Below are 17,761 nucleotides of genomic sequence, written 5' to 3' on the forward strand. Positions count from 1 at the left end.
CAAAGTCACGATCACCTTGGCCCTGGTTTTGTCCCTGCCGGACTTCGACAAATCATTCGTCGTCGAGTGCGATGCGTCGACCCACGGTTTTGGGGCAGTGCTCATCCAGGAGAAACACCCGATCGCCTACCTCAGCTGGCCAATAGCGCCGCGACACCTTTCCCTCGCCGCCTATGAATGGGAACTGGTCGGCCTTGTCCACGCCATCCGTCATTAGTGTTTGTATCTCTTTGGACGCCGCTTCCTGGTGTGCACGGACCACTACAGCCTCAAATTTCTCCTCGACCAGCGCCTCGCAATGATCCCAAAACATGGTGGTCCCTCATCGAAAGCATGGTGGCCTATGATTCCCACATCTACATTCTGCCAGCGTCACCACAACTGCCGAAAATCATGACCGTCGTGCACGAGGACGGCCATGAGGGTGTGTAGCGCACCGTGCATCGCCTCCGCCGTGACTTCCACTTCCCCAACATGCGCCGCATGGTCTAGGGCTACGTCCGAGCTTGCTCCACCTGCGAGCGATACAAATCGGAACATCTTCATCCAGCTGGTCTGCTCATGCCACTACCAGTCCCGAAGGCGGTCTAGACCGACATTGGTCTAGACTTCATGGAGGAGCTACCGCGCATTGGGGGCAAATCTATCATACTAACAATGGTGGATCGCTTTAGCAAGTATTAACACTTCATTCCCCTAGCTCACCTGTATTCTGTAGAGTCCGTGGCCTAGGCTTTCTTCATAGACATTGTGCGACTCCACAGCATGCCTCAGTCCATGGTGTCCGATCGCGATTCGGTGTTCACTTCCAAGTTTTGGAGGGAGCTGATGCGCCTCATGGGTGCCAAGCTGCACATGACAATGGCTTTTCATCCGCAATTGGATGGCCAGACAGAGGCAGCCAACCACGTCATTGTCATGTACCTATGCTGCTTCACCGGCAACCGGCCCCGTCAGTGGCTTCGCTGGCTGCCAGGGGCGGAATACATCTACAACATGGCCTACCAAACTTCACTCCATGACACGCCATTCCGGGGGTCTATGGCCGGGACCCACCTACCATTCGGTCCTATGAGCCGGGCGAGACTCGTGTTGCTACCATCGCCAAGAGCATGGCAGACCGCGATGAGTTTCTGGAGGACGTCCGCTACCGGCTTGAACAAGCCCAGGCAGTCCAGATGCTGCACTATGACAAGCTGCACCGGCAAGTCTCCTACGCAGTGGGTGACTGGGTTCTACTCCATCTACACCATCGCCCAACCGCCTCACTGCCCCAGGCGACCACAGGGAAGCTAAAAGCTCGCTTCTTTGGGCCGTACCGCATCACCGAGCTCATCAATGAGGTTGTCATGCGCCTCGCCTTGCCTCTACACACTAGGCTGCATGACGTCTTCCACATCGGCCTCCTCAAGAAGTTCATTGGTGCTCCGCCAGCTACACTGCCACCTCTTCCGGTCATCCACAACGGCGCCGCTGTTCCAAAACCTGAACAGGCAGTGCGCATCCGCCTGGCTCGCGACGTTCGATAGGTGCTCATCCAATGGAAGGGAGAAACCACGGCCTCTGCAACCTAGGAAGATGTGGACTCCTTCCTCCACATGTACCCTGCATTCCAGCTCGAGGACGAGCTGCTAGTCGAGGGGGGGGGAAGATGTCATGTGGGGCCACGCCTATACAAGGAAATGATGCGACCAGCATGGCCGCAGAGCCACTGAAGAGTTGGGTGCGGTCACCATGCAGGAAGGCACGCCAGCTGAAGATATGGGCGTGGTCACCAGGCATGCAGATCAGGAAGAAATGGTAAGTGGCTAGAAGGAAATAACAGCCGATCAAGGTTTTAGAATTAGGAGCCGATCAAGGCTACGTGAAAAAAGTATTTGTAGGGGTGGCTCTAGAGGCTTTGTAGGGGTAGTTTGCCCAGTCGCCCCTACCCAAGCGCCTCTACAAATCATGCATTTATAGGGGCGGTTCCTAGATCGCCCATATAAATCGATTTGTAGAGACGACTGATGTTATCAGCCTTCCCTACAAATCGATTTATAGGGGCGGCTGTATATTTGAGCCGCCCGTACAAATCAATTTCCAGAAATCACAAAAAAATGGGCAAAAAAATAGCAAAAATTTTTTAATCCAAGGAGGTCCCCACCCGACGGCCACACACCCACTCTATGGTTGTAGCATTTGTTCACAATTTTTGCACACTTTGCGTCGGCTGGGATTCGAATCCGCAACCTCTCGCTCGCGCACAAACTCCTCTACCACTGCACCTCACGATCACTTGTGTCTACAATCCATTTTGGTTCCCACATATTATACAAAATTGAGCACATATTGATTGTTTCAGGCCCTAAACTAATTCAAATGAAAAAGTTGTCAACTACAAAGTTTTATAACTTTTCGAGATCTACAACATTCATTTTGGTAGTTTCTCCATCCAAGGTAACATATAAAATTTGAATTTCAAATTTGAGAAATTCGAACGTAGTTTTCCATGAAAGGATGATTTCAAATGAGAAAGTTATCAACTACAAAGTTTCATAACTTTTTAAGATCTACCACTTTCATTTTTACTATTTGTCCATCCAAGGTCGTTTAAAAAATTAAAATTTCAAATTTTTGGAAATTCAAACGTAGTTTTCCTTGACAAGATGATTTCAAATCAAAAAGTTGTCAACTACAAAGTCTAATAACTTTTTTGATCTACAACTTTTATTTTGGTTGTTTCTCCATCCGAGGTCGTTTACAAAATTTGAATTTTAGTGCTTAATTTTTAATACTCAGTGTCTATTTATAGGGGTTGTTCAATATTGAGTCGCCCCTACAAATCAATTTGTAGGGGCGGTTGAATATAGAGCCGCCCCTACAAATCGGACTATTTGTAGGGGTGGATGATAACACCGGCTACCCCTACAAATCTATTTGTAAGGGCGGCTCATTTAACAACCATTTGTAGGGGCGGCTGAATATAGAGCTACCCCTACAAAGAAAGGGAGGCATTGCCACAAATCATTTTTGTAGTAGTGGTTGCTAATAGTATCCAATCCGTCAACATTAACAAGCATAACCCTAACTCCTAGCGTCTCCACTACATGGATTAGCCTCATTTTTTCTTGGAGTTCAAGCGTGGACATATGTTGGATGTCATAATCAGCCAATGTAAGGTTGTCGTCCTCTAGCTGCACTCCATTGAAGACGAGGCGGTGTTGCTCCTGAATCTTTGTCTTAACAGTAGACAAGGTATCCAATGGGTTCACCTCGAGGTAAATTCTCTTGCCGGTGGGATTCTTCATGGCGATATGCATTCTGAATAATAAGCACACAAATGTCATGGGTTTTTAGACCAAACGCCAACAATGCCAACAACTAGTTAACAGAAAATCAGCAGCTGAGGATAGCTCGAATTGCAGAGCCATATTGATGAATGCATCCATTCCTCGTAGATGATCCAATAACTTATCAACCGAGAAAAGGATACTTACTCTAGATGATGAAACCCTTAAGTGATATACATCCTCTGGGTACCACCTTTCTTATCAGAATAACCGATTCTTCCAAGTGAGAGCTAGAGAGCATAGCTGAACTTCATATGGCATCTTGAGCATTCGGACCCTTCTTAGTAAGATAGTTAGCATAAGCGTGATTGTCTGTCTTATTGATCTCCTCGAAAGGTATTTGTTCCTCCAAAGGTTCCAATCCTGGGACCTATGGGTTATGGGCCCACCACACTTCTGCTGCGTAAACTAGAACATATGATACTTCATCTTGCAAATTCTTCAACTTGGCTACTCCCTTAAGAAAAAATAAACTAGGGGACACAAAAAGGGTAGCTTGCACCTTCTTCCAGATGAGTTAACTAGTATCAAGAAGTTCTGACATCCTAATGATACTCTCGTGTATGAGCAAGAACAAGAAATCTGAAATTCCTCGCGAGCAGAAATACAACAGCACAGTAAAACAGCTGTAACTGTCATTTTATTAATCCAATGAAGTTATATCTTATACTGTTGGAAAGCTTATCAAATCCTCCACAACTTCCTTATAGAACACTTTTCCAAATTCTATAGTTCAGTAGTAGAAAACAGGGCACAATAGAAACTATTACAGGCTTTAGACAGCATCGATGTATCGTATTGTGATTTTCATAACTCCATAACCAACATAGCTATCAAGGTGATTCTTATGGTCAGCGAAAGATATTGAAGTCTAATATCGTCCAGAATTTTGTCATGATTTTTGGTAGTCCAAAGATAGAGATATAAACTAATAAATATAGGTTGCTCCGAAGGCACGATAGAGAAAATACGAGAGAACCAAAACCCGACCATTTATTTCATTAATCCTTATACCTTAGGCCTATAAACTAAATGAAATTGTGGGAAAAACCCAACAAGATCATTGCAATCATTATAAAGATTCAAAACAAGCAGAAGCATAATGACAATTCAACAAAGCACTAAAGGTGCACAATTCAATCATTGACTCAACTTGCGATACTATCGTCATCATTGTACTAGGGGTAACAATCATAAGACTCATCTTCAGATTATGCAAGAAGGTGACGAGGGACAGTTCTAAAAGTATATCAAATCAAGGAGTGAAGATTAGAACAAAGACTTCAAAATAAGCACCAAGGTAGAGATGAATAACAAGGGTAGAGATATAGTAGAGAAGAAAATATCAAGGTTCATAGAGGAAGGGTTTTTATAGCTACTTCTAAACCTTAAAATGACCAGTTTATACTAGGCTAGCGTCCTACAATCAGCATTGCTCCAATACCACTTTGTAGCACCCGGTCTTAAGAACAAAACCAGATACGCACCATATGTAAGCCCAGAAAGTCAAATCTCACATATAGCTACAAATAAGGGTAATATCAAAAGACAATGCTCAATATATAACGTACTTAGTATAAAGGATATAACCTTAGACAGCAAACAGGAGAAAGACAACTCCGATCTTCGGGTAAAGACTCCAATCTATAGGGACAACTGACTTGTCGATCACAAGCCTAACTTCTCCAGACTAGCAATCTGGTACCCATCCAGGATTTTTCTAAAGATTTAAAAAGTAAAGCAAGCATAAGTACATGTCATACTCAACAAATATAACATAGGGTTCATGAGACTCAAAAGGCTGACACTAGTTAACTACGATTAGCTTTTAATGAGTCATCTTTTAGCAATTGGGTGGCAACAAGTTTATTCACAAGCCCATACAAACACATGATCAATTAAACATGAATAATGAACAACATAAACAGTAATCATTAGTGTGCATCTTCATCGACTGTATCATCTATGTTCTTCATCTATTCCGTAAGGGTCCAAGGCCGCTCGTGACCGTGACCATGGCTGATATACTAGTTTTACACTCTGCAGAGGTTGTACACTTTCACTGTGAGTCGTGATTTACCCATTCGGCCGAGGCGGCTAACCTCTTGACCCACTACCAAGGAAGGTCGATAGGGTTGACTATGAAGCCTTTCAAAGGTTCGTCTAAAAAGAAAGGGCCGCTAAGGTTTTCCCATCAATAAGTATGAACCCCCCTCCAAGGAGTGAATAACAAAATACCAAGATACCAAAGTACACCCTCTTGGCAGGTCGAGATCATACCTGTCAAAGCCCCTCTTGCGCCATAAAGGTAACCACTAACAAGTTAGAAAAGGTCCTCATACTGAGCTAAAGCCAAAGCCATGTAGCCCTCACAGCTGTACTGTAAGTCCTGGATGTTCGCTTACAGATAAATCCTTAGGGAGAGGAATCTAGAGCACCATAAAATAGCCCAATGCTATAGCCCCCTTGTTCCATGTTGCTAAAAAGCATATTTTAATGTTTATTGCATAATCCATTAGTTAAGTTACAAGATCATGGCTTTAGTTTGAGCGCTAGCATCATACTACCCAATGTAATAACCCATAGGAATCAAGGAATTCAGGATATCAAATAGTTAGGAAAATGACTACGGTTGCCAAGGTAGACACATACATATGATTAAATTATTAAAGTGAATAGGACAACTAGTGTAACACCCTAAAATTTGCTTTTCTTCAAATAGAGTTAAATTCATTTAATTATGAATTTTTGTGTACATTTAAACCTAGGGAAAATAATAATCTTTATTGAAATTAAAATTCATCATAAGTTTAGCAACATGGTTGTGCATTCATGCTGTTGTATAGTATTTCTTTTGTATTGTGTGGTTTGAAACCAAACTTCAAACTATTTAAATGGATTTGAAAATGTATTTGAAAAACACTTGAGATAAAAAGAAAATGGAATTTTCCCCTCTCTTGGCCTCGTCCCAGTCGCAGCAGCGTTGGCCTGCTCTTTCTCGGCGGCCCAGCTCCCTTCCTCTTCTTCTATGGCCCGCTCCAACCGCTCCCACGCATAGGCCCAGGTAGCAGCGCTATTCCCCATCCTCTCCCATGTGGGCCTATAGCTTCCTGGGCCAGCCAGACACGTCGCGCCTTCCTTCTCTCTCGCTCATAGTCGACCCCGCCTGTCAGGGCCTTCTTCAACCCTTGTCCACGCTGGACTCCATGGAGGAGTCCATTGCCGCCCCACTCCTGGCTGCTTGCCATGACCCCCAAGCCCCCCCCCCTTGCGCCTCATAAATATCGATGTCGCACCTGCCGCTCTCCCTATCGTGTCTTGGAGCAAGCCTTTGCCTCGTCGAATCACCAAGGCGTCACAGACCTAGACCGCCGCCGACGCCGTCCACCGAATCAAGCCCCACGCCATCCTCATCCATCCTCCATCGCCGAGGAAACCCTAGGTGAGCTCGCCGGGCCTCCCTCTTGCTCCCCGTCCTCTTTCTATGGCATGTGGGGCTCTAATTTGCCCAAACCGAGTTCGCCACGAAGCTTTACATCACCATCAATGGTGGACCGCCGCGCCGTCCCTGTTCCCGGGCAGCAACAACCTATTCCCTCTCTCTGTTTCAATTTTGAGCCATCTGCTCGGAGATCAATGGCCCATATCGAAGGATACCCTTTCTATGGCATGTTTGTAAAAAGGTCATTACAAATATTTGTGTCTTAACCCGCAGTCCCTGTCTTTCTTTCAAAAGAGACCCTTGGATTTTTGTTTATAAAACCCACAGTCCATAGCACTTTTTTCAGAGTACGTTTTCTTCTTTGGAAAGCGTAGTCTCATCGGTTTAGATCCAAAATACGTTTTCACCTATTTACATTTTTGCCACTAATCTTGTTTTAGCCATAAAATCTCCGTTTTAACTCCGATTTGATCCGTTCAACTTGCGTTAGGTTCATAATTCCATAATCTACATGTTCATACTACTGTTATGTAGGTTTTCAACTTTTAAAATTTGAGGTTAGATTTAATCTATTATTTTACTAAAAGAAATCTTGTTTAATTTAGAACTTCTTCGTTTTAGCTCTGATTTTTATGATCTTCGCGTCTGTGTGATCGTAGTGAGACGTAGATTCGTTTTACAAACTTTTCATCTTGATTTTATGCTGATTGGTGTACTGTTCTAATCTATAGTTTTTGTTTGGTATGCATGATTGTATGGATGCCTGTGTGGTGCTGTTTGACCTCGAGTAGACAGTGAGTTTTGTGTTGGTGATCTGGAGCAACTCTTTGAAGATCAAGACCAGCAGCGATACTTTGAATTAAGGCAAGTATAATATGAGGCTCCTTGTTACCTATTCACTTTAATGCAATCTCAATTCATGTGCATATGTTAATGAACCGCTTGGAGTCTACCTACCTTGATATTTATTTTCCTGTCCTTGATTTACCTATGGGTTTTGCATGTGGGTAGTATGCTCAGTTTGCTCCAACTAATATTGATTAAAGAATACAATTAAAGATATATGCAACATGGTATTAAAAGATGCTTTTTAGCAACACGGAACCAAGGGGGCTAGAGCATTGGGCCTTATCTTATGGTGCCCTAGTTTCTCTCCATAAGGACTCATCTTTAAGTGACAACCTAGGACTTATAGTACAACCATGAGGACCACATGGCTCTAGTCTTAGTCCAGTACCTTGCTCTTTCTAGTTTGTAGCAGTTTGCCGAAAGGGCAAGAGGGGCATACCAGGCTTGGTATGGGCCTCGTCGCCAGGGTGTGTACTATGCTACGTGTATCAGTGCCACTTTTGGAGATGACTCTATAACACTTGGGAGATGGAATCCTTAGCGGCTGCTCCTTATTAGAACGACTGGGGAAAAGCTTCGTAGTGTACCCTGTCTATTCACCTTGGAAGTATTTTGGGAGTAATTAACCCGGGCATATGGGTGACACGACTCGTGGTGAAAGTGTACAACCTCTGTAGAGTGTAAAACTGGTATATCAGCCAAGCTCACGGTCACGAGCGGCCTGGATCCTTACTGAATAGTTGGTTACTCGGATGGTTTGGGTTATGATTAAAATTGTTGATATCTCTAATTATTCATATTTGGGAGCCTAAGCAGAACTTAGCAACTTATGATTAATAATAAAATATGACCAACTAAAAGTGCTCACTGTAGTTCAGCCGTGTCAAGCCTTTTGAGCTTGCATCCCCTCATGTTATGCTTGCTAAGTGGTAGTAGCTTACGCTTATTTTATTTCAACACTTTTGCAAAATCCTGGATGGATACCAGACGGAGGTTCTTCAGCGGAGTTTTCCAAGAGGTGTTAGGCTTGTGATCAACCAGTTGACTATTTCTGTGGTGTTGGAGGCTTCGCCCGAAGAATAGAGTTATAGCATATACTTTAAAGTAAGATTATGTCTTTTGTAACAAATATTTATGTGCTATGTAATAAAGGCACTGTCTTTGATATTACCCCTTCATTTGAAGCTATATGTGTGAATTGAATTCCTGGGCACACATATGGTGTGTATCTGGTTTTGTCCTTAAAACTAGGTGCTACAATTTGGAAGATCTCATGCTATACTTGCCTTAAACTCATATCCTTCTTATATTGAATTGTAACCTCCAAAGGACTTTTTCTAGATCACCAACTTCTTTTATATCACCAACGCAAAGCTCACCGACTGGACATGATCATAAAGCACCACACAAGCATCCATGCAATCATACATGAAGTAAACAATAGAACTAAATTAGAACAATACACCAAACATATGAAACATCAAGTAAAAAAGTTTTAAAGGTGTTCTACACGTTACTATAAACACACAGACGCTAAAAACACGCTAATCGGAGCTATAACGGAAACGTTATGAACTAAACAAGATTTCCTTTAATAAAATAATAGATTAAATTTTAACCTCAAATTTGAAAAGTTGAAAATATATTTAACAGTAGACTAAACATTTAGATTACTCAATTACGAATCTAATGCAACCTGAATGGATCAAAACGGAGTTAAAACAAAAATTTTATGACCTAAATAAGACTGGTGGCAAAACTATAAATAGATGAAAGCGTATTTTGGATCAATCGAAGAAACTATGTTTTCAAAAGAAGAAAACGTATTTTGAATCTAACAGAGGGATTTTACGCTTTCTGAAACGGAAAACGTATTCTTAATCTACTAGAAAGAAACTACGCTTTTGGAATAGGAAGCGTATTCTAGAAGTGCACCATGGACTGCGGGTTACATTACGTGAAACTGCAGGGGCTCTTTTACAAATAAACCTAGCAAAGGGGTACGGGCGATCTTGGACCATTGGATTGAATCTAGAAGACCCAAATTAGAAAGGAGGGAGAGAGAGAGTCACCAGCCGAAGAAGAAAACCGACGCGGCGGAGCTCCATTACCGGCGGTGAGAAGCTCCCCGGACCGCTTGGTTTCGGTCATAGAGGCTACGGTTTGATGAGCCGAGAGCATAGGGAATAAGAGGAGAAGATGGCGAACTCACCTAGGGCCCTCTTGCGGTCGACAGTGGGTCTACAGCGTTGGGCAGCGCGCGCGGCGACGATGAGAGAAGGAGGAGAGAAATCTAATTTACTACACGAGGGATTTCCCAAACTAGGGGCTTCCCTTATGGTAGTTTTGGTGTGCTTTACCTAAGGCGTTAGTACATATCTATAGGGAGAAAAACTCCCCATATCTACATCAACTAGCAATATGTTACTAATTGATGTTGCACCCTCCACATTTACTAATGGGTCTAAATAATCATTAAAGTCCATTAGTAAATAAATGCATGGGCCTTTGAGATTTATTATGATGATTGCACATGGGCTTTGAGAGTTGGTTGGAAAGGGAGATATATTATTTATTTTCAGAATTAATTAATTTCATAAATAAAATAATTCTAGTAAAGTTCAGAATTGATATTTAAGGCACGAAAAATACTCTGAGACCTCCGAAAATTTGGGGAAAATTCCTAGAGACACTTTGGAACATGATGAACCTAAATAAAGTATTTGGACCACATGAAAAGAATGTTGGGAACATGGAACATAAAGATTAAGGTGAAGGAGGTAGGAATTAAATTCTAGAAAGAAGCTGGAAAATTCCTAGAGATAGATATTCGTCTCCTAAACATATTTAAAAAACACATTTTGCATATAGAAACACAAGGTGCGACCGGCATGAATGCAACAAAAATGTTTCTAGCTTAAGATAAATTTTAATCTAATGAAAATTTATTATTTACCCATGTTTTCATGAGCATAAAAATACAAAATTAAACCATTTTAGCTCTATTTCAAGAGAAGCAAATTTTAGGGTGTTACAATTCTACCCCCTTAAGATGAATCTCGTCCTCGAGGTTCGGAAGATGGTGATAAAAGAGATACCGATTCTCCACCTTTGGATTCTTCTCTACTTTGCATACCTATTAACCATACTCCAAGTAACTTGTCAAACTGATTCCAAGATTCTGAAAGGTACTCCAAACAATACTCAGGTAACTCCAATCACAAGGCCACCTTTCCTTTTTAGTCCATAATATCAATTCTTTTTCTTAAAATATTCACCTTCCAACGGAGCTTCCTTACTTTCTTGGTCTAATGTAGATTCTATTGCCAACTTTAAAACATTAATTACTTCAGATGCTCAGATCAAGTTGCTCAACTCTCAAATGACTATTCTTAGTCCATGGTGTCATTCGAATCTACTTAGCATAACTCTCTCTTGCTAAAGACATCGACAACGACTTTTGCTTCTCCAAGTGATAGCACTTTTCCAAGTCATAATCTTGATCAATACCAAACCAATGATGATGTCATATGCTCAAAACCAACTTTGTGAAGATGTTCCTTAGATTCTTATGATCCTCATAGATGTAACTTATCATGCCCAAGTAGATAGTACCTCCATGCTCCATAATGGATAACTCCAGATCATACGTCAGATGTTCCATCTCATATTTTCTTGCTTAAACCTCTATTTTTTTCTTCTTACATAAGGACACATCCCACACCTTGATAAGGTGCATCATAGTAGATATAAAAAACTCTTGTCCTGATCTAGCAAAACTAATACATAGGTTTTACCTCAACCTCTTTTTTTACTCCTTCAAATACTTAGCTGAGGTCTCTTGATTTGAACTTAAACCTTCTCCTGTAACACTATCAATATCTTGATGGTCTTGGATAAACTTCCCTTGAACCTCTAATCAAACCTCATTATTAAAGACTCTGAGTTTCTCTCACATCTTGGAGTGGGTTCCTATCACATCATTAACTTTCTTCAATCCAAACCTTCTTTGTCATGCTTAGTATATCATTAGAATTTCCTAAGACTCCATAGAACCATCTATAGTTATTAGATATCTCATTCCTATGTCATCAACGCCTACTTGTCCTATCTATGTTGAAGATTGGACTCCCAGCTGAGGATAGCTCGAATTGCAGAGCCATATTATCGAATGCATCTGTTCCTCGTAGATGATCCAATAACTTATCAACCGAGCAAAGGATACTTACTCTGGATGATGAAACCCTTAAGTGATATACATCCTCTAGGTATCACCTTTCTTATCAGATTAACCGATTCTTCCAAGTGAGAGCTAGGGAGCATAACTGAACTTCATATGGCACCTTGAGCATTCGAACCCTTCTTAGTTAGATAGTTGGCATAAGCGTGATTGTCTATCTTATTGATCTCCTCCAAAGGTATTTGTTCCTCCAAAGGATTTGATCCTAGGATCTATGGGTTATGGGCCCACCACGCTTCTGCTGCGCAAACTAGAACATATGATACTTCATCTTGCAATTTCTTTAGCTTGGCTACCCCCGTTAAAAATATTAAACTAGGGGACACAAAAAGGGTAGCTTGCACCTTCTTCTAGATGAGCTAACCAGTATCAAGATGTTCTGACATCCCAATGATACTCTCGTGTATGAGCAAGAACAAGAAATCTGAAATTCCTCGCGAGCAGAAAAACAACAGCGCAGTAAAATAGTTGTAACTCTCATTCTATTAATCCAATTAAGTTGTAGCTTATACTATTGGAAAGCTTATCAAATCCTCCACAACTTCCTTATATAACACTTTTCCAAATTCTATAGTTCAGTAGTAGAAAATAGGGCACAACAGAAACTATTCTAGGCTTCAGACAACATCGATGTATCATCTTGTGATTTTCATAACTCCATAACCAACATAGCTATCAAGGTGATTCTTGTGGTCAGTGAAAGATATTGAAGTCTAATGTCGTCTAGAATTTTGTCATGATTTTTGGTAGTCCAAAGAAAGAGATATGAACTGATAAAGATAGGTTGCTCCGAAGGCATGATAGAGAAAATAGGAGAGAACCAAAACCCGACTATTTATTTCATTAATCCTTATACCTTAGGCCTATAAACTAAATGAAATTATGGAAACACCCAACAAGATCATTGCAATTATTACAAAGATTCAAAACAAGTAGAAGCATAATGGCAATTCAACAAAGCACTAAAGGTGCACAATTCAATCATTGACTCAAATTCCAATACTATCGTCCTCATTGTACTAGGGGTAACAATCGTAAGACTCATCTTCCGATTACGCAAGAAGGTGATGAGAGACAGTTCTAAAAGCATATCAAATCAAGGAGTGACGATGAGAACATAGACTTCAAAATAAGCACCAAGGTAGAGATGAATAACAAGAGTAGAGATATAGTAGAGAAGAAAATATCATGGTTCATAGAGCACGGGTTTTTGTAGTAACATCTAAACCTTAAAACGATCAGTTTATACTAGGCTTGCGTTCTACAGTCAGCATTGCTCTGATTCCACTTTGTAGCACTCGGTTTTAAGAACAAAACTAGATACGCACCATATGTGAGCCCAGGAAGTCAAATCTCACATATAGCTACAAATAAAGGTAATATCAAAAGACAATGTTCAATATATAATGTACTTAGTATAAAGGATATAACCTTAGACAGTAAATAGCGGAAAGACAACTCTGATCATTGGGTGAAGACTCTAATCCACAGGGACAACTTATTGGTTGATCACAAGCCTAACTCCTCCAGACTAGCAATCTGGTACCCATCCAGCATTTTTCCAAAGATTTAAAAAGTAAAGCAAGCATAAGTACATGTCGTACTCAACAAATATAACATGGGGTTCATGAGGCTCAAAAGGCTGACAATTGTTAACTGCGATTAGCTTTTAATGAGTCATCTTTTAGCAATTGGGTGGCAACAAGTTTATTCACAAGCCCATACAAACACATGATCAGTTAAACATGAATAATGAACAGCATAAACAGTAATCATTAGTGTGCATCTTCATCAACGGTATCATCTATGTTCTTCATCTATCCCGTAAGGGTCCAAGGCCGCTCGTGACCATGAGCATGGCTGATATACCAGTTTTACACTCTGCAGAGGTTGTACACTTTCACTATGAGTCGTGATTTACCCTTTCGCCCGAGGCGGCCAACCTCTTGACCCACTACCAAGGAAGGTCAACAGGGTTGACTATGAAGCCTTTCAAAGGTTCATTTAAAAAGTTAGGGCCGCTAAGGTTTCCCCATCAATAAGCATGAACCCTCCTCCAAGGAGTGACTAACAAAATATCAAGAAACCAAAGTGCACCCTCTTGGCAGGCCTAGATCATACCTGTCGGAGCCCCTCTTGCGTCATAAAGGTAACCACTAACAAGCTAGAAAAGGTCCTCATACTGAGCTAAAGCCAGAGCCATGTAGCCCTCACAGCTGTACTGTAAGTCTCGGATGTTCGCTTACAGATAAGTCCTTAGGAAGAGAAATCTATAGCACCATAAAATAGCCCAATGCTCTAGCCCCCTTGTTCCATGTTGCTAAAAGCATATTTTAATGCTTATTGCATAATCCATTAATTAAGTTAGAAGATCATGGCTTTAGTTTGAGCACTAGCATCATACTACCCAATGCAATAACCCATACGAATCAAGGAATCCAGGATATCAAATAGCTAGAAAAATTACTACGGTTGCCAAGGTAGACACATGCATATGATTAAATTATTAAAGTGAATAAAAAAACAAGGAAGATCACATGCTATACTTGCCTTAAACTCAGATCCTTCTTCTATTGAATTGTAACCTCCACAGGACTTCTTCTGTATCACCAACTTCTTTTATATCACCAACGCAAAGCTCACCGACTGGACATGATCATAAAGCACCACACAAGCATCTATGCAATCATACACGAAGAAAACAATAGAACTAAATTAGAACAGTACACCAAACATATGAAATAGCAAGTAAAAAGGTTTTAAAGATGGTCTACACGTTACTACGAACACACAGACACGAAAAGCATGCTAATCAGAGCTATAACAGAAAAGTTATGAACTAAACAAGATTTTCTTTAATAAAATAATAGATTAAATTTTAACCTTGAATTTTAAAAGTTGAAAATATATTTAACAGTAGGATGAATATGTAGATTACTCAATTACGAATTTAACGCAAATTGAATGGATCAAAACGGAGTTAAAACAAAGATTTTATGGCTTAAATAAGACTAGTGGCAAAATTATAAATAGATGAAAGCATATTTTAGATCAACCAAAGAAACTACGTTTTCAAAAGAAGAAAACTTATTTTCAATCTAACAAAGGGATTTTACTCTTTCTGAAAGAGAAAATGTATTCTAAATCTAATGGACAGAAACTACGCTTTTGAAATAGGAAAACGTACTCTGGAAGTACGTCATGGACTGTGGGAGAGAGTCAAATTAGAAAGGAGGGGGAGAGAGAGTCACCGGCCGGAGAAGAAAACCGGCATGGAGGAGCTCCATTACCGGCGGCGAGAAGCTCCCCGGAGCGCTTGGTTTGGGTCCTAGAGGCCATGGTTTGACGAGCCAAGAGCACAGGGAATAAGAGAAGAAGATGGCGAACTCACCTAGGGCCTTCTTGTGGTCGACGGCGGGTCTACAGCGTCAGGCAGCGCGGCTGTGATGGCGAGAGAATGAGGAGAAAAATCTAATTTACTACACGAGGGATTTACCAAACTAGATGCTCCCCTTACGGTAGTTTTTGTATGCTTTGTCCAAAGGGGTTGGTACATATCTATAGGGAGAAAAACTCTCCACATCTACATCAACAACCAATATTGTAATAATTGATGTTTCACCCTCCACATTTACTAATGGGCCTAAATAATCATTAAAGCCTATTAGTAAATAAATGCATAGACCTTTGAGATTTATTAGGATTATTGCACATGGGCTTTGAGAGTTAGAAAATAAGATATATTATTTATTTTCGGAATTAATTAATTTCAAGAATAAAATAATTCTAAAAAAGTTCATAATTGCAATTTAAGCCACGAAAAATACTCCGAGACCTCCGAAAATTTGGGAAAATTTCCAGAGACACTTTGGAATATGATGAACCCAAATAAAGTATTTGGAGCTCATGAAAAGATTGTTGGGAACTTGGAACATAAAGATTAAGGTGAAGGATGTAGGAATTAAATTTCAGAAAGAAGCTGAAAAATTCCTAAAGATAGATATTCGTCTCCTAAACGTATTTAAAAAAAACACATTTTGCACATAGAAACACAAGGTGCGACCGGTATGAATGTAACAAACACGTTTCTACCTTAAGATAAATTTTAATCTAATGAAATTTTATTATTTACTCATGTTTTCATGAGCATAAAAATACAAAATTAAATCATTTTAGCTCTATTTTAAGAGAAGTAAATTTTAGGGTGTTACAGCTTTCGTTTCGCCGCCGCCCAGGAAAATCGGAAGTGGAAGAATTAGCGTCCGGATAGATGGCATTTTATAGTTTCTCGGACGGCCGAGAAGAAGGCCGGCCTCCGTTACCCTTCCAACGTGCAAGCCTTCAACTTGCAGGGCCCATTAGAGCTAGCTTGGAAACTTCAATTCACCTGAGATCCGATTAGCCACTTCGTTCTTCGTAGGAGCCTTTTTTATCTCTAGGATTGCCTCCTTCTTGCTTCCAAATTAGGCCTTACTATACCGTACGATTTCAAGTCCGTTCAGGAGTCCGCCCGCATCACTGTTGTAGCTTCTCACATTAGAAATCCAGATACCCTGCTTGGCTGGATAAGAGCAACTCCAAGAAAGTTGTGATTAGCCATTGAGTCCAGTTTAGACTTTTTGCGGCATAAGATACACTCTAACAGATATTTTATCTGATCATCAAGCGAGAAGCACATCTTCATCGACTTCGAGCAAGGTACACGAACTGGCTTTTGCCTATCTCTCTACTACTGGTAGTGCTCTCATACTAGACAAATTCCGTGTGGGGGGCGTCGGTGAAGCATATTGTCAGATGTCAGTATCAGGTAGGATCATTACAGGCTTCAACTAATTTGTTGTGTTGGATCTGTTAGGATTGATTAGATCGAGAATATTACAAATGATCATTATTTTCTTTCCGGAAAACTTGATGATCTAGAGAACGATGGAATATATAGTGTTAGATACGAATTCTTGTTATATGTCCTTGCCACAGAATGTTAGAAATTAAAATGCTTTATCTTCAAAAAATTATATTTTGCATATATATACATAAATGAATAAACAAATATGGCCCAAATCGTTATACCTATATATTGGCCAAACTTTAGTTTGTAACTTGTAGATTTATATACATACATCTTTCTTCTATATACACTACCTATTTCAGTTGTAGACGCTTTTGCCTACTGTTCTACATATTGCCTAAACAATAGCGAAGCGAAAGCATCTGCTGTTAATTTTAGTTAAGTTGCAGGGGGTAATTAAGGGCTGCATGTTCTGTTTTAGTTTAATTATTAGATCGATGCAGCATAGCAATCCTGATGTGTGAGCTGGCTACAGTAAATTTTGAGTCTTCTTGGTTGCTTTGGCCTTCGCCTAGCCTGTTGTCTGCTCTATTCCACTAGAAAGTGTGTTCAGTTAGATGAGAACTGCATATTCACTTTTCTATATCTTCAGTGTACATAACACAGTGAACCATGTCATTTAACGATTGCTCAACTTATTTGTTTGCTAGGATTGTTCTATTGCCTAAATAAAATCACGACGAATGCATTTTTGTCTAAAAATTATTTTGTGATGTTTGGTGTACTCATTCAGGATGCAGATCTTTGTGAAGAGCCCCACCGGTCGGACAATTTGCCTCAGGGTACAACCATCAGATACCTTGCAAACCGTGAAGGCAAAGATTCAGGAACGGGAATACCTTGTCTATGATGGAGTGCGGCTCGAGGACAATCTTACTCTGGCTGACTATGGCGTCCAGCATAGATCTACGCTTGACCTCAAAGAAAAGATGCAAATCTATGTAGTGGAAACACTAGCAGGCACAACCATCACTCTTGAGGTTGACAGCTCAGAAACTATTGACAACATGAAGGCAAAGATTCAGTATAGTGAGGGCTTTCCTGAATGA

At 40.7% G+C, this 17,761-nt stretch overlaps 1 protein-coding gene across 1 annotated transcript; it reads left to right on the forward strand.

Moving 5' to 3' along the window:
* Nucleotides 1-1,696: 1,696 nt before the first annotated feature.
* LOC136488770 (polyubiquitin-like) lies at nt 1,697-17,761 on the forward strand. The gene is made up of 2 exons (XM_066485592.1): nt 1,697-1,800; nt 17,446-17,761. Exons 1-2 carry the CDS (start codon nt 1,697-1,699, stop codon nt 17,759-17,761), a joined length of 420 nt encoding a protein of 139 aa, XP_066341689.1.

Source organism: Miscanthus floridulus, chromosome 10, assembly GCF_019320115.1.
Source record: "Miscanthus floridulus cultivar M001 chromosome 10, ASM1932011v1, whole genome shotgun sequence".
Lineage (NCBI taxonomy): Eukaryota > Viridiplantae > Streptophyta > Magnoliopsida > Poales > Poaceae > Miscanthus > Miscanthus floridulus.